This window comes from Electrona antarctica, assembly GCF_951216825.1.
Source record: "Electrona antarctica genome assembly, chromosome: 1".
Lineage (NCBI taxonomy): Eukaryota > Metazoa > Chordata > Actinopteri > Myctophiformes > Myctophidae > Electrona > Electrona antarctica.
The window spans coordinates 40,716,801-40,737,603 of record NC_136806.1 but is presented as its reverse complement, the minus strand read 5'-3'; the positions used below and the strand labels follow the sequence as shown (position 1 = coordinate 40,737,603).

The window sequence follows — 20,803 nt, the reverse complement described above, 5'->3', positions numbered from 1 at the left end:
TGTTATATATTATTACTATTGTTACTTTATTGCCATTTTGGGGCTAAACCCAAATAAATGTACTCTAGGGCTATAGGCTTATATACTGTATATGGGATGTTACCGGATGTAACTGTATGTTTCTTTTCCCTTTTTACCTCCTTGATGATGAATTCCTGTTCTGTTCTTTGGCTAAATAGAAGTGTATATGTGTACGTCTCTAAATGTTTTGATGAATTGAACAAGGTGGACCCTCTTGTAAACAAATGTAATGCTTTATTGGGTCGTCCACTCACAGTTAACAGTTTTTGTATCGAGTTGTACTTGAAATGTACTGTAATTCTGCAAACTGTTAATAAATGCTTCAATCAATCAATCAAAAAAAATCGAATCATTCATCTTGACTCATTATTATATTGTTGTTAATAATTCTATAACAAATAATAATAATCAAGGCCACCAGTTTGTTTTGTCAATGTCTGGTGGTGTGTTAGCCCAATTTCGTTTTGCCATTTCCAGCACCCTCTGGTAAGTGGTGGACAGGTGGACGGATGCAGTAGGGCAGGATACTTGATAGATAAACAGACAGACAGCCTATAGTTACAATAGTTCTGCATCACTTCACAGCTAGCTGAACTATTATTAATAGGCCTATTATTATTATTAGAATTCATCCATAATACATCCAACACCTAAATGTGGTTAAATGGTCTTCATTTATTAATCTCTACATTAATTCAGTCAGTCTAGGCATACTTTTGATATAATGTATTAAGTATGGTATGTATGTATTAAGTAATAATTTAAGTTATTACACAGTAAGTCAGTAACAGACATGTAGTTTACGGTTTCCCGAATCTAACTGAATGCTCGCTCGACAGCAGTTTTGAGAGGAGGCATCGTCCCATTTTGTCTGTCCATTACGGTAAAAATGGCAGTATGGAGTACGTGCGCTCTCAAAATACGCAGATATGGGGGTATGATGTGGAGCCGCAGAAATCCCAACAACAGTCACACTGCACTGCTGTTTACGGACATGGAAACTGTCGACTACTGAAACAAAATGGGGGCTGCAAAACCATACGGCATCATAATATTCGGTTTAAATGTGGTTGTATCGTTGTAACACATACTGTTTTAGTACCTTTTTGTTTAACAATAATGGTGAAATCCACGGAATGTACCATACGGGGAACAGCTGACGTTGGGATGCCGCACTTAGTCTAACGAGATGTGAGGATTGCAAAGAAAAAAGCAGCGGTCAGATGTTTGCATATTAACAATCAGGTAACTATATACTCGTGCTCTTGCTTTTCGTTTTGTATTAGCAGTGGTTTTAGAAGCTACGCGGGGCGCTTGTCTGTGTGTGCTGATGGTTCCATGGCTGCTTGTCATCTGAAGCTCCAACCTCCCTCCAGCCCCTCCTTGTTTTGTTGCTGGTTACCGAGAGAGCGGTGTTGTAATGTTTACATTCGGTTATGGTCGCAAACCGCTGCTCCTGTTAACTTGCTATTGGGTCTGCATGATCTGACCGAGCAAAGTCTTCTGCTATTTCTGCGAGACCAACAGAGAGGCCAACGAATTATTGATGAACATATCTCACCGGACATAACATATGGGCCATATAATACCTATAGGCCTACATTTTAATAATCTCCTGAATTATATTGCCACATTTATGTTAATTAGCAAACTAGGAGTAGGCCTACAAGCTTTGCATATAGCCTTTAAAATCATGACAGCTGAAGATGGTATTCCTCCTCTGGTAGAAAGTCAATGATCGTGCAAGTGCAATATTACATAATCGGTTTGGTTGGTAGTCTGGAGTATAGTAGGGCACGTTGTGGCCTCCGGTGCAAGTCGACGAGACATGTGGGGCTGCCTACTGTGAAGTGCGGGGCATCTGTTACAGGCATTGGTTATCTGTTAATAAGCGGAGAGTCGGAGACGGAGACCAAATTAGCCGTCTAAACTAAACTATAGGCCTATACCCACTCCTCTGTGCATACAGGTTACTTAAATGCGCTGTGTGAAAGACTGAAAGTGTGTCTAATTATATAATAATAATAATTATAATGGCTACGATAGTTTTGTGTAAGGACTAAGGAGTGGGCTAATCCCTCAGTGTCCATAGTCTGTGTCCACTGACGGCATCATTATAATGGTAACGGAGAAGTCGCTCCGGTATTCATTATAATTAGTGCCTTTACTGTAGGCCTACATGGCAAACATCCAAGATAAAGGCAAAATTAACTGTGCTGTATTAAACTATACCCTGACTGCCACTGTAGTTTGTTTTGTGCGACAAAGGCAAAGCTATTTTTATTTGTATACCATATGCCTACATTTCAACAATAAGGCAGTTCGTTCGAGGGGCATTAACTTCAAGCAGACAAAAAGCAGTAGTTCTAGCACTAGTTCAAAAACAAATACGTTGTACGGCTGTAGACTACAATGACATTTGATTTGAATACAATATCCATTTAGAAGTTTAAATAAGAAAGATATAGCATAACTGTTTTTTTGGGGGGGTGCACTGTTTTGATACATACATGATGAAACATATTGTATCCGAGTCTTCTTGAACAGATAGTAACCAAATACCGTCTGGGCTTTTCTGATGGTTTATGATTGGTGCGTCTTTCTCTGTCCGCTGAGGAAAGGGGCGTGGCTTTGTCATAACAATGCAGAAAGGATCCCACAGCCCGGAGCGACGGCTCAGGCTGTGATTGGATAGTTGGTTGTTAAGGAGAGACAACGTTGTCCAAACGTTGAAGAAGAGTAAGACATACATACCATGTGACCAGTGGCCAGCCTCTGTTATAAACTCAAGATCCGCTACTGTATGCTGATGCTCTAATTTTAAATACCGGTACATCAATATCTGAGTATGACGATGGTTTTCAGATAGGTCTACAGACTCTACACACTAGCCATGTACACAATACACACGATACACATACAATTACATGTATCCATTTGTAACTGGTACACTTTCGTAGTTACATATTGTGTAGTTTTGTGTACACATCATTATTCATTTGTCTTTGATGATGTGACGTCCAGTCAAGAGAGTTATAGTTAGATACAGCCAGGTTAGATATGCGTCAGTGCAGTGGTTACCCGACAACCAACTAACCAATCACAAGCCGTACCGTTTCACAAGCTATGGGATCTCAACTCTACCTTGAAGAAACTACACAGGCGCGCCAAGCAAGGAATGTTGACAAATGAAGAAAGAGCCTTGTTATTGGCAGGCTGGCTAACACACCGCCTGTACTGCACTTGGAGAGTTATTCATTTACAACATTAACCAGTGTTTTTTTGTGCGGTTTTATCCGGACTGGACGTTTCTTTGCGGTTGCTAGCAGGCTAAAGGCTAACATAAATCTCAACGTTTCAGAGTCGGGGGTCTTTTAGTTGTGATGGGGATTGGGAATACCTGCTACTAATGGTTAATAACGGTCACTCTCTGAACGGATATATTCGACCACGTTGTACGCGCAAAGGGAAACCGAATGGGACACGAGACTCAGGACACCTGCTGCCACTACACTACACCACCCTCCTTGTCATTGAGCCAACAGCAGAGCAGCCAAGCCGAGAAAGTAAGCTTTGTTTTGAGGGTTGAGTTTAAGCTGCTGCTATATGGACGGTGCTGAATTTATTCAGTAATGATATTTTAAGGCCTAATATTTTGTAATGGAGCCGTACAAAGGCACCACGGCCCACAAGATGCATTGCTGCAAGGTGCTCTGTGCTAAGAGCAAGCACATCCTTTGTTGTTGCTTTGTTTCCTGAGCACATGGCTCTCCCATGTTTCAGCTCCAGCAAGATACAGCGACTCCTACTGGTGTAAAAAAAATATGGGACTGTGGTTATTATTCAATAATTTGCGTTGCTTTTACAAAGTCCTTATTATTCCTTGCTCAAAACACGTTCAACATGAAATTATACATTTGTCAGATTACCTAATTTGATAGGGGTAGAGGTAATAGGCAGCCGTAACATGATAGTAAGCTGGGGGTCATAAGTTGTGTGGCTCTTTGTGTTTCCACAGGGTTAAGACAATCAGAGGCGAAAACACAACAAGTGCCTCCTGCATAAGGCTTTCTTTCCCAGAGTGTGACTCGTCTCCACGACGTCACCAATGCGACCATGGGAAATAGCAGTCAATAGGCGGCCCCCAGCAGCCCCCTTAACCCAGAGGAGGTTCCTTGGAGAGCCCTGCAACACCCCTGTGCACCTCAGGAGAAGGTACACCCCCTGCTCTGTCTTTGCATTAACCCCTCCCTCCAGAATCTAACAAAATGATCTCGTCTTGTAAAGTGTTTAACAATATAAAATTTAGTTTGTGTTAAAATTGGGGTCAGTGTTTATCGTCACATAACACATACAATACAGCTGGTAGCAGCGTTATAGACAGTGCAGTTCTTGTACTTCAGTCTTCCTCATTGTGGTGCATAACATAACTTGTAATTTTACCTTCTTAATACTATTCAACTACATCCAAATATCAGTCTGACTACAGAGTACTGACACAGCTTTTGATAATGCACCAAACCTGAAATGTATACAGATCAGTATTTATGATTTTGCACTTACCAATATATAGATTAGAAAACAAGCACTTCCACTCATGGTGGAAGAGATTTGTGGTTGCGTTTGTGTTGGCAAATGAGCCGAGGGTGTCTGTCATGTACCGAAGCAAGTTGTTATTGGGGTCCTTAAAGTAAACGGTAACAGATCAAGTGGGCACTAAAACCAGCTGGGCACTAGGGACAACTGGGCACCAGGGACATTTAGGCACCTAGACAACTGGGCACCATGCAGGGACATGTGTGCACCTGGACAACTAGTCACTAGGAACATGTGGGCACCTGACTAGAAGAGTAGTGTACTGTTCTAGTTACAGTAGGCATTTATGTACTGTGTAGCTATGTTTTCTCTATCTTAATTTTTTTTAACAGTACTCCTTAATTATCTTTTGGGTATTTTACCATTTCCCCTATTTTTTTGGTTTGTTTTCTATAATTTTTATCCCACGATTTTTCAACCCAGTTTTTTCACCCAGTGCCAATTAACTAATTAATCCTGGGCGCTACACTTCCTCTGCCAACCTGGGGGGGGGCAGCGGACTGACCTCATGCCTCCTTCCATGCATGAGGAGTCCAAGCTGCTTCTTTTCACCTGACAGGGGGGAATTTCCCTGGCCAGACGTAGCGCGTGGAAGGAACACGTTATTCCAACCAGTTCCTTTCCCCTCCATCAGGCGCCCCGGCTGGCCAGGGGGAGGCAGTTTAGAGACCAGGATTACTGCATGTTTTTGTGAGGGTACATACCCTAGGGGACACGGGGAGAACATGCAAACTCCACACAGAAAGGCCCTTTCACCAACCCCACCTCGGGTATGGGCACTAATGACGCAGAGGAGGGAACACGCCCCCAGCATCCCCAGCAGGAATCGAACCCAGGACCTTCTAGCTGTGAGGCGACAGCACTACCAACTGTGCCACCGTGCCCCACCCCAGTTCTATTTATTATATTTTGGCAAATACACTTATATTGCACCTTTGACCTTGTTGTATTTGGGGGGTTAAAGAACAGTGGGTTAAATACCACTCACCAACAACAAAGCAGCATGCTATGTAAAATAAAAGAATAAAACAAAGACTGGTCCAGGTGCCCAGTTATCTCCACCCTAGGTGTCCAGTTGTCCAGGTGCCCACATGTCCAGTGCCGTCGCTACGTATACGTGCAATACGCACTGCGAGTAGGGCAACACGCCGAGGGGGGCAACAAAATGTGCCAAAAAGTGCCAAGCCGACCCTCATAATAACAAATTTCTCTGCGGCTCCGCCTCGTAATAACGAGCGGGCCGCGTGTGTGTCCTCGCAAATGGCGAAAATAGCCGGTCTGAATGAGGAAATGCAGCGCTCTCGGGAGAGCACAAATATCCTACGAGTAGTGCCCAGTAATCCAGAAAATATGGAGCCCACCCAGATGTCTGTAGTGCCTACCTGTCTTCTTGTATTCAACTAAATAACTGATTCGCAATATTGGTTTTATGGTTCATCAGGATACGTCATAGATTTTATATAAAATATGTCAAATATAATTATAAATTGTGATTACAAATGGAAGTAATTTGACTAATTTACAATGATTCAGTAAATTAGTCAATATATAGCATGCATAATACATATCGTATGCAACTGTCTGGATTTTGTTTTACTGACATTCAAAACAAGATAGAATGGGGCAATGCAATTGTAAGTAAAGCTATATATTTTTCTTCTTTTTGCTAGTAAAATACTAGGATGATGTTAAGTTACCCTTTATTTTTTAAATAGATAGTTATAAAATAAGTTTACATGTTTAAAAACAAGCATGGAGTGCTTCTGGAAAACCCTAGCATTTAAGCCCTATTTTATACTTTACGTTTGCATCATTGCATCTGAAAATCTAGTCTAATATAGTGCCGCCAGGTTGAAAGTGGTTAAATGTGACGCAAATATGTTATTTGAGAAATTGCTTTTGAATATATATATATATATATATATATATATATATATATATATAAATCATGCAAATTATATTATAGAATGAATCAAACTGTTCTAATGTCCTTTACTTGTCATTGATCCTGCAGCCCGCCAGTGAGACGTCAGTGGGGGAGACGGGACAGGCCTGTACTGCACAACTCACTAGTTCAGGATGAGAACGTCCATCACCTGCTTTTCTCACAACATCAACCACAGGTTCCTTTAGATGAGTCCAGACAATACAGCCACACCAGCTCACCTCCACGCATGCTTCACCCTGCTGCTCACATGCCTCAGCAGAGCTCCATCATGGTGGATCTACACGACCAGGTATCAACTATCAAACAACTAGTAGTAGTATCTCACTCAACATGATTTTGTTGCTTTGACTGATAATTGTGCGTTCCTCAAAAACACACAGAATTCATTGTATTAATTAACTGATTTAAACCTGCCATCCCTTTAAGGGGCATGCCATTCTTAGATGATTTATTTTATTTTATTATATAGGGCTAAAATTGTATCATTTTATAACCCAGGTCAAGTTTTTTCCACAAGTTGCCATGATGTTTATAGGTTATGATTAACATCACCGGCTTCATTTAGGCCCGTCACATTTTTTACATAATGGCCTGATCGCAATTATTTGAGAATTTCGCAATAATTTTGCTTCATCAGAATAGTTTACATTCATCTGTACAAATTAAACAGTTGAAAAATGTTCATACATTTACAAACATTGATGAAAACCATTATAATTGAATTCTCCAAATAAGTGGTTTAGGTAATTGGGCTAAGTTGAATTTGTTTACAAACCTTTCTGAAGCCAAAATTAGACAATTTCCATGTCCACAATGACCCAGTGAGTATAATTGTATCATAACCGATGGGCACGTTGGCAAATATTATGAAAATATGACCCGTTTTGTAAAACAATTCAAAAAGTGTGGAAGTCGGGTGGAAACCTCATATGTCCAAAACTGTTACTTTACACAGGACTAGTCCCTTTCGAGCTTGGGGATCCGTTACGATATTTGTAGTATGATTAAGTTGGCCGTTGATTTACGAAAAAAAACCCACAGAAAGTTAAAATATGGAGAGGAGAGTTTTCTGCCGACAGCAACGATGGGCTATGTTTGGACTTGTTCTAACGATCTCACCTGTCTTCTCTTCAAAGATGCACCAGGGGTCCGTTCCGATATCATACACGGTTACCACGGTGACAACCCACGGATTCCCCCTCCACACCGGGCAGCCCCTCCCTGGGTGCAACGCTCAGCAGCTCCCAGCATGCTCGGTAATGTTCAGCGGACAGCTCTCTCTGCTCTGCTGCCTTCCTCCTCCTGTGAGTTTGAAAAGGAAGAGCCTGAATGTCAGTGGCATCCATGTAGCGCTCCATACCACCCCCAGCTGTCACCGCTTATGACTGCTGCTGCTGCTGCACATGATTAGATGTTTCCAAGTGATTGTTTTTACCATGACCAGAATTATACATATGTTATGATTGAAATATTCTCTCTCTCACACACACACGCGCGTGCGCGCGCAATTTGTTTCTTCTCAGTGGAGAAAATTGCAATGTTGCTTGAGTATTTCAGATGATTATGGTATTAAAGGACCGTACTGGCATCAATATCTATTCACAACTTTGTGTTGTTTGAATGTTTAAAAATTCATTAACATTACTAAACTTACCTGAATAATTCAGTCAATTATTCAGAACTTTGACACAAAAAACATAGTGGGTTGATTGCCTATCTCAGGCAATGTTCAAGTGTTTGCAAGTTAAATGGAAGATTATTTAATTTCTTAAAAAGAACAAACTACAGTATGCGTTGGAAAATGTTTGTCAGTAATGTCAAGTACACCACCGGTATGGTCCTTTAAGATGATACTCAGCTGTTTAGGCGATAGTCTGTGCTTTGGACATGATGCGCTATGTATTAATACAATGCATTGCTTTGTCTTACACATGCTTAAAACATGCTTTCATTGTAACTGTGTCGGTGTGAGTAGTTAAAAGAGTCGGCGAGTGACTTCTTCTGTTTTGGAGGTTTGTCGCAGCGTGTTGGTGTTGATGACTCAAACCTTTTAGACACATACACATTTAACTTGACTGGTGTGTTTTCATGAGTTTGTGTCTGTCCCTGTTCTCTCCCTCTCTCTCTAGCTCATTCAAGCATGTACCATGCAGCATATGCCAGTGTCTTACCAAGCCTTCCCACCCTTGATCTCCAGCGAGCATTTTATATTGCACCCAACCCCCACCGTGCCCCCCCACCAGCCACCGCACCTTACTCCACTGAGCCAGTTTGTCCCTTTACAGCCTCAGCACCCACGCATGGTGAGTAGAGGAGTAGCACACACACACACACACACACACACACACACACACACACACACACACACACACACACACACACACACACACACACACACACACACACACACACACACACACACACACACTCTAGTTCAAACCTATTTAAACCATGGAATTTGTTTGAATGCGTTACCTGCTCCAATTGTTTTTTCACTTTCCCAAAATGTACACGGTTTATTAGCGTTTTTATATCCGTTTTATACTGTTCGGGCTATGGGCTATAGGACTAAATTAATCGAACTGCGTGGGGCCGACTGTTACAGTCGCTGCACATCTGCACTGTTTAGACGGACACAAAGCTGCAAACTTATAAAGGATTTCATTTATGCTTCATGGCACAAACTCGGAGATTCAGGTTGTGCACTATGGGTATAATTTTCCATAGCACTCATATCAGCAGAATTCCTTCACGCCTAGGAGTCGGTATCGAACCTCGGGACCAAGCAGGAACCGAACCTACTGAGTACCGGGTACCCATCCAAATAATTCAATTTCATTTCTCCCTATCGGTTCCTACAGACATGCAGTAACCCGCTATTTATTTATTTTCTTCCCTTTTCATCCTAGACGGCACGCAGGGAACACAGCTGATCTACAAGCTTACACTGTGTTGCATCAGCAATGTGTTGTGGACTTGCAGATCGGCTGAGGTGGAGCTAGCTCTCTGCAAGAGAGACACGTGCCTTACGAAGGGAAGAGAAAGCGTGGTGTCGAGTGACAGACGTGCGGTTGCTACATGTGCACAACACAGACACAGACAGACACAGTGGTAGTATGGATTACCTCTTGTTCACGTGATCATGTGTAGCCTAATTCATCCACACGCACCTCTGAATTACATGTACATACAGAGTTGACCTCCTCTCTTTCCAGCTGTAGCCTATTAAGCTCATTAAAGCAAGCCTAGTCCAAAGGTTCAACGAAGTATGCTGAGCAACAGAGAATATTGTAACATTTTAAGTCCCTATACAGAGGTTAAAGGAGAATTCCATACTAAAAGGCTTTCTTACCTTTCTTTGTAGTTGTTACGTCCCCACCAAAGAGGTCCAGGTGTTATTTTGTGCAAAAGCTCCTTATTGGCTATTTCCCCTACCATAAGCCCTAAATGAATTGCATTGAATGGGAATTGAATGGGGCTATGTGGTGTTGTGCTAATTCTCTTATTTCCATCGCTCAAACATTTTTTTTGTATATATCCTCTCTTCATAATGTAAATAATATCCCAAGCGGCACACTTTACTACTTATTTCGATGGAAATAAGCGAATTAGCACAACACCCCATAGCCCCATTAAATTCTCATTAAATTCAATGCAATTCATTGAGGGCTTATGGTAGGGGAAATAGCCAATAAGGAGTTTTTGCACAAAAAAACACCTGGACCTCTTTGGTGGGGACGTAACGACTACAAAGAAAGGTAAGAAAGCCTTCTAGCATGGAATTCTCCTTTAAAAATATGATATGAGGTAATATTTTTGCCTTGTATATCATCGAAAGGCAATAGACTAGACTGACATAAGGTACCTTGAAAACAATTAAATTGACTGAAATGTCATGTACTGCTATGTGTCTAAATGGGAAAACCTTATTTATTTGAGCTTTTAGTGAAAATAAGAACAATATTTTGCATTAAGATAAGATTGTTAAAAGATTGGCATTTTAATAACTGATCACAATATTGACCCATAATAGGTTTTGCCATAATCATGCAATCTATAACAGTGACAAAGCCATGACAGAAATGGTACAAGAAATCTTTACAAATATTATATAGGCTACAGTAGTATTTTATTATACCTCTTATTCAAGTTATGTTATACCATTTTGGAACCAAAATAGGGAACCGTTAGGAACCGGAATCGATAAGAAGAACCAGAATCGGTAGCGGACTCATAAAAATCCTAAAGATACCCACGTCTGAGCAGTACTGTAGATGCTTGGTTTTTTCCCCATGCGGGAGACTCGGGGTTGCAATTACCTTTCTCTGCCAGTAGAGGACATTGTAGCTTTAAAGCTATAACATTTAATAATTCACCAGGTTTGAACGACAGATCAAGTGTCAAATGCAAAGTGACAGTCCTAACACAGACAGAGTGACCAGATATGTTTACAGGATATTACAAAGCATTGTGTGGTGATTCCAAGCATCCTCACAATTCATACACTATGAAACAGTGGCAGACATAATTGGTACACTAAATCGTAAATGGGGTTTTCCTTAAAGGGATAGTTCAGATTTTTTTAACTTAAGTTGTATGAAATACTTCCCATTAATATAGTGGTTTCAACTGTATTAATTGATTGCCCGAGTCCCGTGGTGGGAGTTCTGCTCTGGTTTTGGTGAAATATCAAGTAGTTCCGGTCATTTTGTGGGGGGCACTGGGGGCCACGCAGTAAAAGTAAATTAATCCACAAAACTAACGTCATTTGTATTGTTGACCTATTTCTAAAATATTAGTGCAACTTTCGTTCTTTTTTTACCCCTATCACACAGAACTATGTTTTTTGTGTCCATATCACTACGCCCAAAAAATAGTTCCATGTGATAGAGGGGTCAAAGTTGAACGAAAGTCAAATTACGTTCGTTTTGTGGATTCATCTACTTTTACTGCGTGGCCCCAGTGCCCCCCACAAAATGACCGGAACTACTTAATATTGACCAAAACCAGAGCAGAACTCCCACCACGGGACTCGGGCAATCAATTAATACAGTTGCAACCACTATATTAATGGCAAGTATTTCATACAACTTAAAAAAATCTGAACTATCCCTTTAAGAAACCATAGCCTCAAATTGCCAGATTACAAATGGGGTGATTTTTGGGTCTCCCTCTCTCTCCACTCAGCCTCTACAGAGGGTAGAAAATGAAGTGGACCTTCGAGGGGACCAGCACCCATTAGGGACTTTCTCTTACCCTCCATCTCATCACCCACCAGCGATGCCTCCTTCTCTCCCTCTACAGTACCTTCCTCAAGAGCCTCTGCATCAGGAGCTGCCCTTCGGAGTGGTGAGATGGACATTCCAACACTCTTGTTTGCCACTTCTGACATTCTTTGCATTATACTGTACTGATACTGTGAAAGAAAGCTGCGTATATACATAACTCATGTACACTATATGTAACTGTACACTGGGGGTGGGTGGGGGCGGGTTATCTCTTGATTTGTCTTTTCAGCTCTGATAAAGTATAACTGTACATACGTGTGTTTGTTTCTACTCAGCCATACCCCCACATGCTGCCCAGACGAGTTAGTGGACAGAGATACCGGTTGCAGCAACCTCTCCCCCCTCCCCCGCCCCCTCCATCCTACTATCCAGGCTTCCTCCCTTATTTCCTGTGAGTACCTCTGAACAAAACCTGTTTTATCTCCACTGTTTACATCAACCTCTGATGTGCTTTGACATTATTTGTCTTAGATTTTGGTTTTTCTGGCGATAGTGGGCATTAATGAATTGCCACCTGGTTGTGTTTGTAGTAGAGGGCAGCACAGGTCCATAAAATTGGACCCGGTCTGAAACGGGACAGGTGATATCTGAACCGAACCGCTACGGATCCGAGAAACATTCTAATTGGCCGCAGCCGCCCCGGAACCGGCCCCGAAAGTTTTGGATCTGGTCCGAAACGGAGCCGAGAAGGATTTGACTGTTTGGAACCGGTCCGACCAAAACGGCGCTGATCCGATCCTAACCTCGCGTGACCATGGTGACGCGAGGTCCCACATTGCTTGTTGCTTTGCGTTTCACCTCGCTCGCTTAAGGGGGTCGCCATGATTGCATTAATATAGCCAGGTGTGTGTGTGTGTGTGTGTGTGTGTGTGTGTGTGTGTGTGTGTGTGTGTGTGTGTGTGTGTGCGCGTTGTCAGGATTGGGGTGAGAGAGACAAAGCGAAAGAGAGAGAGAGAGTGCGCGCTCTCGCTCATGTCGAGGTGCATGACGAGACCCAGCCCTCGGCTCGTTGACTCTGTTCAACAGACAATATGGACTTGTCTCTTTAGAATGTAATAATTACAACGCATGCATGTCTATTTTTAAAGTTGAAGGGTTTAATATATAAAGCTCGGATCCTCACGGGTAATTTCGGGTAACTGCATTTTAGACGATCCGACCCAGACCCGCGGCAATTTGGAATGGATGCCCGAGGGACAAGTCAATATTTTGGGCCCGAACCGGTTCGGCTCTTGGGTATTCAGTTCCGGATGGACCCGTGCTGCCCTCTAGTTTGTAGTCCCTCAGAGAGGCATAGCCCCCCTATATTAATAATAATAATAATAATATAGGCCCCCTATATTATTCCAGAACGAGTTATGTTGTATGCTGGTTTGGTTGTCTTGCTACATTTCATTCATTTGTATGGAACACCAGAAGTGAACCTATAATAACCTGACCTCATGGGTGGTGTTGTTGCTGCTGTCATCTCTGTGCATAGGTCAATGCTTCCTGTGCCTCCGACTGCAGTGGGCCCGGCCATCAGCCTGGACCTAGATGTAGACGATGTAGAGATGGAGAACTATGAGGTGAGATCGTTGTAGAAACTAACAAACGTTAAAAGCTATGCTATGCTGCTGTGCTACAAGAGTCAGACCAGCACCCTGTATCAGGTTGTCCAGGCTTCCTCTTTTTTAGTATCCAGCCCAGTAGTGTCGTTTACCGCATTATGCCAATTAATTCCTCCCACTTCTTACCACTGCTGTTGTACATTACTGGCTCACCTGTAAGTGAGGAGCCCCCACAGGGAGGACATAGTATCTCCATCCTACTCCTCCTGTTCAACATTCCCTGGTGACAGGTGCCACCCCCCAGCACGTGCTGTGACAAAGATCACCCTCCCTCCCCTGAACATGTTTAATTGTGTTCGTATAGACGCTCGGCACCCGTGCCGTCCGAGCACGTCCGGGCTTCTAAGCGTTGCGATTTGTCTCTGCACAAACAATCCAATACAGTGCGTATACTGTAACATCCTAGCTTGGCTAATCAACCTGTCATTGTTCCTGCTCTACCACTCTGGTTTATTATAATTATGCATGTTAACTAAAGTTCTTGTGTTTTCAACACACATGCAATGATTATCCAGGTGTTAGAAACGCTGCCCTCTGGTGGTCAGAAGGAATGCAATAGAACTACATGACATCACAATACAGGTATATTACTTATTGTGAACACAATGAATACCTGGTTCTCCTGTGCACACCCAGTTCCAACACTCGTCCCTGCGAAGCTCCATCCGTGTCATCTTGTGTCATTCCACTGCAGGACAGTTTAGTTTAGACGCAAACAAAAACAGGGGAAGTGTCTAATAATTCTTATAACTCTTATGTGACCAAAGAGTCCAATAATCCTTGTGAATGAGAGTAAATACATCAAGAAATGTAGTGATACTACTGACAGTGCTGTCAGTGCTTAGTTATTACAGTGCATGTATATGTGTTCTATACATTACAGGCATTACTGAACCTGGCAGAGAGGTTGGGCGAAGCGAAGCCGAGAGGACTCACCAAGGCAGACATAGAACAACTTCCGTCCTACAGGTTCAACTCAGAGAATCATCTATCTGAACAAACGCTGTAAGGTTTATTTATGCTTGCTTGGTCCATATACATTCTAAACCATTCACTGCTCCACAGTCCACCCACACTGAACAATCTGTGACTTTAGCTTTTTTCCTCCATGCAGGTGTGTTGTGTGCTTCAGCGATTTTGAGTGTCGGCAGCTACTGCGGGTATTACCTTGTAACCACGAATTCCATGCCAAGTGTGTGGACAAATGGTTAAAGGTAAGCATGAAGCTTCAATTCATACTTGACCGTGTCACTTACCGAAAAGAGCAGATCTTCATGCAACAACGCTTTGCAATACAGAGCTTTTAGCTCGAAGATCAGTTCTCGTCAGCAAGCGACACCATCCCGCGACAGAGTATAAAATTAGGCGTTGGTCTCATCAGTCTCAACACCGCGGAAATGTAACCACTTTCAACCTGGCGTCCCCGTTTTTCTAAAATAGATCTACAAGCTCACATCATGCAACACATTGGGCTTGCAGCTCTGCTATTTTAGCTATTTAGCATATGACATTGTCACATGCATATAAACCCTATATACTTTGTCACAAAGTATGTATGGCTAAATTGGTTAAACAATAAACAGCCATTAACATTTTCCCCATTCGCCTCGTTGCAGACCAATCGCACTTGTCCGATCTGCCGAGCCGACGCGTCAGACGTGCACCGGGAGGTGGAGTGAGAGAGCACTCCGGAGTCGTCATCGTCGCCACCGCCGGCGGGCTGGAAAGCTGCACACATCAAGTCTGTCCCTAAAAAAAAAAGGCAGTGGGACAAAACCTGCCTCCTAAAATCTAGACCGTACCAACCTTTCGACTCCCACCCCACCTCAAACAATAAGCAATCCAGGATGGTGTCTCTGGAGCCTGTCATTACCTCTGCTGTGCTTCATAGTCCCAGTGTCATGAAACCCACTGCCTACTGCAGCCTGTAGCCAGAGCTCTGGGACCCACCAGCCACTCTGTCTCTGCCCCCTTGTTGCAGATTCCAAAGATTTTAACCCTGATTTTTTTCTTTTTTTGCTGCTTTTGTTTACAAGGTTTCGTTTTTAAAACTAGCGGTTTCGATTGTGGTTGTTAATGAATAGTTGGGGAGTCCTGCATATATATGGTGGATTGAGGTGAGAGGGTGAGTGGGAGGGTGGATATATTGGCTGGACACCTTGTGCAATTAGCTGAAAAATAATAGGAATACTTCAATATTGGTATCTGTGGTTGGAGGCAATGCCTGACCATCATAGATGCATGTTTGTTTAGGTGTTGGGCAAAGTGACTTGTTAATAATGTATGTTTCGCAATAATGTATTATTTCAATAGTTTTACCCTCTTTTTTTAGATTTGCCAATGCTATTGTGAAAGTATGACTTGCTGTGGTTTAAAAGTATCGATACTCTTCAAGCCTGAAATTCTGGGACTGCAATGTGATGGACACGCACCTCTTTGGGGTCATGTTCTTCTACTCCCTCTGCTAATCCACTCTGGGACACTGATCTGTATGGAAGCAGTCATGGATGGATGAATGGATGGATGGAGAGAGGGGTCTTTCTTTGAGACAGGAGTGGGTGGAGGACTGCATCTATCCGAGGTCATCGCTGCACAAGTGCTACATCCATCCTCAACATCAGCATTGTCCCTCCTGGCAAGTGTCTGTGCTGCGTCACGTTGTGTGTGTGTCCTGTCCACAGAGCCGATGCATTGTGTTAACCACTGGATACAGGGCAGCATGCTAGGATTTGCATGGACTGTTGACTCAGACTAGCAATATTTTAATCAAGCATTGCCACCAAATTTATCAAAAATACAAGGAAAAAGACAAAGAAGCATAACTAAAAGAACTGCTTTGCTTATTCGGCAAGCGTCAAGAGAGAAGCCGGGCGATGTGGTTGAGGATGGGTGTCCTCATCTGAAGGTTACGCTGATGCTGGAGAGTTCTGGAGGCCTGTGCAGAAAGCAATATGTGCAATGAGTGGCGAGTTTTAAAATGAACATTTTCTTCCCCTTTTTGGAAGACCGGGCTTTTATTTCTTTGATTGTGAGCCAAATATCCAAATATACAGATATAGCCTACTGCTCAAGATTTCAAATCTGCCTTCTTATGACCTTGACAAGCACAAACCTATTACTAATCTTAAAAAGAAAAGAAAACAAAAAAAACATTTCCACTTGTTTTAAGAGTATACCGTTTTTAAAGTGTTTATTTATTCGTTTTACCTGCTAGGTAAACCGATTGAAGGAAACACACAGAGCACTAATATTATTTGTGTATGGATATATGTTACAATCTCGCAACTTGGTCAGGTCATAGTCTTAGGCCATGGTTAATGGTGTTTTAAAAGAGAAATGTATGTGTTTTAGATAAATGTCTTGTTTTGAAGACAGAAGAATGTTGAAAAATCCTTGTAGACGTCACTGGCCGCACTCCAGCTTCTGCCGGGTGACTGGTGTGCAGGATTCAAACGAAAAACGTTGGAGCTGGAGTGTTTTAGTAGTGATGGTACACTGTCAGACTCCTAGACCCCAATTACACCTCACATTAACACAGTGTGCATCTGGTGGTAAGCAAACCTTTTCATGTCAAGGACCCCCAAATTAATATTTGGCCGTGGACCCTATCTGAAAAGATTTGCCAGATACAAGATTTGCTTGAAAGTATTATTTAAAAAATTATAGTAGGGTTAACCTGATGTTAATGCTGTATTCACTCATTTTGCTGAGGGCCCCTTGGAACTCCCTCAAGGACCTCTGGTGGTTCCCAGATCCCACTTTGAGAACCACTGGTATCTGGATAAATTATCTGGATAATGAACAATGTGATCAAACGCTGGCTGACTTGGACTCAGATCGTATCACAATGAGATCACATTCTGATTGCAATGTGTTAAACTTGCATTAATCTGCATTTTTGTTTCTTCCCTTGCCGAGATAAGATAACCAGATACAGATCACATTTTAATGCAAGGTGTAAACAGGGTCATAGTTCCCTGTCCATGTTCACAGTTCCATTTGGAATATGTACTGGGTGGGAGAGGAGAAGAAAAACAAATTAACACTCCTGTCTTTTACCTGCCCCAGTAATCGCTGATGGGCAATTGTAACCCTTAGGATTGCTTTCTTGTGTAAAGGAATCTTGCCATGTTTTTTAGCAAATGTGAGTCTTTGACGTGTACCACCTTCAAGAAGAAAAAAAAAGCCATTTAATGAGTTTAAACCCACAGCTTTGAGAATTAACCTATGTGTACATATCTATTCGCTGGCATATATTGTGAGTAAAAAAAAAACACTCAGGGCCTCTCAGTATATAAAAATAAAAAAGAGAACAGTCCATTTCAAATGGAAAGGATTGCCATGAAAGGGGGTATATTTGAATTCCGTTTGGTCGTTTTCCTTAGACCATAAATAATTTAACGTAAACCTAATCTTTTTTGTCAGGAGTAGTAGATATTACATCAGCTAAAGACAGGCATGCAAGATGAAAAAAAAAATCAATAAAGACCTTATGAATATTCACAGAAAAGAGGCAATGTATACACTGCAACTCATTACAAAGTGTATTATTCAAACTGTTTTTGTTCTTGTACTTGAACCACCTGTTCAAATATAGCGGTTGTGGTGCCATTTTAAACGTGCCATGGCACACATTACACCTGATGTATACTTTGTTGTACAGTGGTGTCATGTGCTGAAAATAGGCAATCTACAACGCAGCGCTTACTATGCATTGTGAGCTTGTAGATTGCCTATTTTTGGCACGTGACACTCTTATGACAAGAGCATACATTAGGCAACTATCCTACCTAAATCACTTCCAGAACTACTTCAAAAAGGTGTTTGCATGACTACAAAAAAATGGGGGAAAAAAAGTAAAGAAAATGTAAAACAAGCGTGTTTTTAAGTGGAGGTTATCTAGAAATCTGATGGGCAACCTATTTAACGGTGCACAATATGCATGCTTGTTGACCAGAAACCCAACTGATGTTTAGCTCTAGTTGGCTTTGGGTTCTGGAGGTTTGGATCTTAATGCTCAGCTAATAACTGCCATGCATTGTACTGCACACATTTGTAATAGAACTGAATGACTACAAGATTTTATTGCGCTAAACTTCATTTTGTAAAGAAAAAAAAGAAAAACCGAGAAAACTGGTCTTGAATCCAGGATTTGAGAAGACATTGTGTTATTGCCCTTAACCACTGAAAATTATATTGCTCTGGAACTACTGTAGTTTATCGAAAGCCATAGTGAAAAGGTGCTAGATGTCCTGCTTTAGGTATGATAACTGTCACTTGTGTGAATGCAATAGTTTGTCATGAATCTCATGTATTCTTAAAGCATGTTATTACTAATACCCCTAAACATTGTCCGTCAAAATCAATAGTTTTAAGGAATTAAAAATTAAAAGGAAAAAAAAATGTTGTCATACTTATTTCAGTGTAGAACTGTACCTACCTATTAGGCTATTGATCTTCATGTATCAATATCTGAAAAATGTATTGCTCACATCTAAAAAACTTAATTCACTTCAGTTTAAGTACCGTTTTGAGAGTATTTCAATTTAGAGTATCTGATGTTTTTATTCAACATTAAAAGATAACCTCACATTAGGTCTTATGTGATTACAGTTACACAAATTTAAGAAGACAACTGAGAATAGAGTCTTGTAGTCTTTCTGTTAAAAACACTTATTAAATAATCTCACAGCTTGTGTGGTGCGAAAATGTGTTCCAATAAGCAGCTAAAACCTTATTTAGGATTTGTGATTGGATTGCTCCGTAGATGCCATTTATTGTTTACCAATGAGTTTTGCTGTGGTGGGATAGTGGTTTACTGTTTTTACTACCCCTGGCCTCTAGGGGTCAGACTACCCACCCGCCAACAGAGCCAGGGGCATGTGTTCTGCATTAGGCAGATATTTTGCTTTGGTACTTGCACATTTAAGAGTTACCTCATTTTCGCCATGTTTGTATTTGGGGGGTGAAAAAATAAATCGACTAATATATATATTATATATAGGAAATGGTTCTTATTAATGTTATAATTTGTCATTCCATTGGAATCATATTGTTTGTAGCATTTAACATATAACTAGTTGGAGTGTATTATATACATCTGTATACTGTTTGAAATTTTTAAGATTTGTACTTTTTTTAAATGAAAGTTGCTAGTTCTGCTTTACCAAGTAGTGCAATCATTTTTTTTTATTGTGGCTGAATTGAGAGTTATTCACTAATAAATGTATGTATACCAATATCACAATTGGTTGTTTTGTTTTTCAAGGAATCCCTAAATTATAAACTTAGGTGGTTAAGTTTGCAAGTTCCCTAGGGGCCAAATCTGATTTGTTTAATCTTTGTTAAAAAGTAATGTGGCATTTGGCCATAGGCCTATAATACGTATAGTGGAGTCACATACCCCATTTCTTATGCCCAAACCACACCAAAGGGTCGGGTTGGGACAAAACGTTTTTTTTTAAAAGGTAAACAACACTGGTTTGGGCTTCGAACCCTCTTTGCCCAAACACTTCCACCACTGTCTGCTGTGATCTTGAGTTGTGCCGTTGAATTGAAACTGGATTTATCACTTACTGTCGCAAGAAACAACCAGGGAAGTTCGTCACCATCTGGATTTTTTTTGTCAGTCAAAATTTTGCAAATAGATGGGTAAAACTGTGCCAAATGCTGATTATTAAAAGTAATGTTCAAAATTGTTAGGACTTTCATAAAGTACCATTTCAAAATTGTTGGGTGGACTCCCCTGGAAATATACAAGCACAGACATGAGACAGTGCCCTTAGGTTAGGGTTGAAGGATAGCTGCACAATAACACCTATTGTCATGTCAAGTCAACCATAGTCATTATATACTGTATACTGTACCTTAATATAACAAACATTTTGTAAAAAGAAAAAAGGTCCTGATAAAAAAATAGAATGTTCTTTTTTTAAATCAACCTTTTAAATCAACCTCTTACCTGACGAAGACCCACAGTGGTCGAAACGTAAAAAATAAAGAATTTTCCTGGGAGCTACAATTCAGTGTGCGGACATCCCTTCCTTTTTCATTGTACGTATATTTTTGACCAGCACCTGTAGAATTTCTGGAGATGTGCGTGCTTCCTGTCGGATCCTATCTCTTTTTTTAAATCAAGCCATTGCTCACATTTCCGGACCACCCCATGCTACCCACATCAACGCCTACATCTTGGAAATCCCATTTATTAAAAACAAGTTACCGTAAAGAATTCTAGCTAAGCTTCCATCACCTGTCAGTCGACTGAAATTTCTCCACCAGAGATGCTTACCCTTCCAAAAGAAACCTTTGAACCAAGAAAAAATGTGTAGATCATTAAG

The 20,803-nt window shown here is 41.3% G+C and overlaps 1 protein-coding gene across 4 annotated transcripts; it reads left to right on the top strand.

The window, feature by feature from the left end:
* The first annotated feature begins 981 nt into the window (after window positions 1–981).
* rnf44 (ring finger protein 44) lies at window positions 982–19,931 on the top strand. Of its 4 annotated transcripts, none has more exons than XM_079508308.1 (11): window positions 982–1,266; window positions 4,040–4,236; window positions 6,632–6,854; window positions 7,702–7,869; window positions 8,695–8,868; window positions 11,753–11,914; window positions 12,129–12,244; window positions 13,334–13,421; window positions 14,347–14,468; window positions 14,578–14,677; window positions 15,080–19,931. In XM_079508308.1, exons 2-11 carry the CDS (start codon window positions 4,130–4,132, stop codon window positions 15,140–15,142), a joined length of 1,323 nt encoding a protein of 440 aa, XP_079364434.1. In that variant the 5' UTR covers window positions 982–1,266; window positions 4,040–4,129; the 3' UTR covers window positions 15,143–19,931. The 4 variants fall into 4 exon arrangements, with proteins under 4 accessions (XP_079364434.1, XP_079364435.1, XP_079364436.1 ...); XM_079508309.1 differs by lacking the exon at window positions 982–1,266 and adding an exon at window positions 2,940–3,587 and having other exon boundaries at window positions 7,702–7,821; XM_079508310.1 differs by lacking the exon at window positions 982–1,266 and adding an exon at window positions 2,940–3,587 and having other exon boundaries at window positions 11,870–11,914.
* Window positions 19,932–20,803: the final 872 nt, after the last annotated feature.

Coding starts and splice junctions, on each gene's coding strand:
- rnf44 (XM_079508308.1), top strand. CDS start 4,130: ATGCGACCATGGGAAATAGCAGTCAATAGGCGGCCCCCAGCAGCCCCC. Junction 6,855..7,701: donor TGGTGGATCTACACGACCAG/GTATCAACTATC, acceptor TTCTCTTCAAAG/ATGCACCAGGGGTCCGTTCC. Junction 13,422..14,346: donor TAGAGATGGAGAACTATGAG/GTGAGATCGTTG, acceptor TATACATTACAG/GCATTACTGAACCTGGCAGA.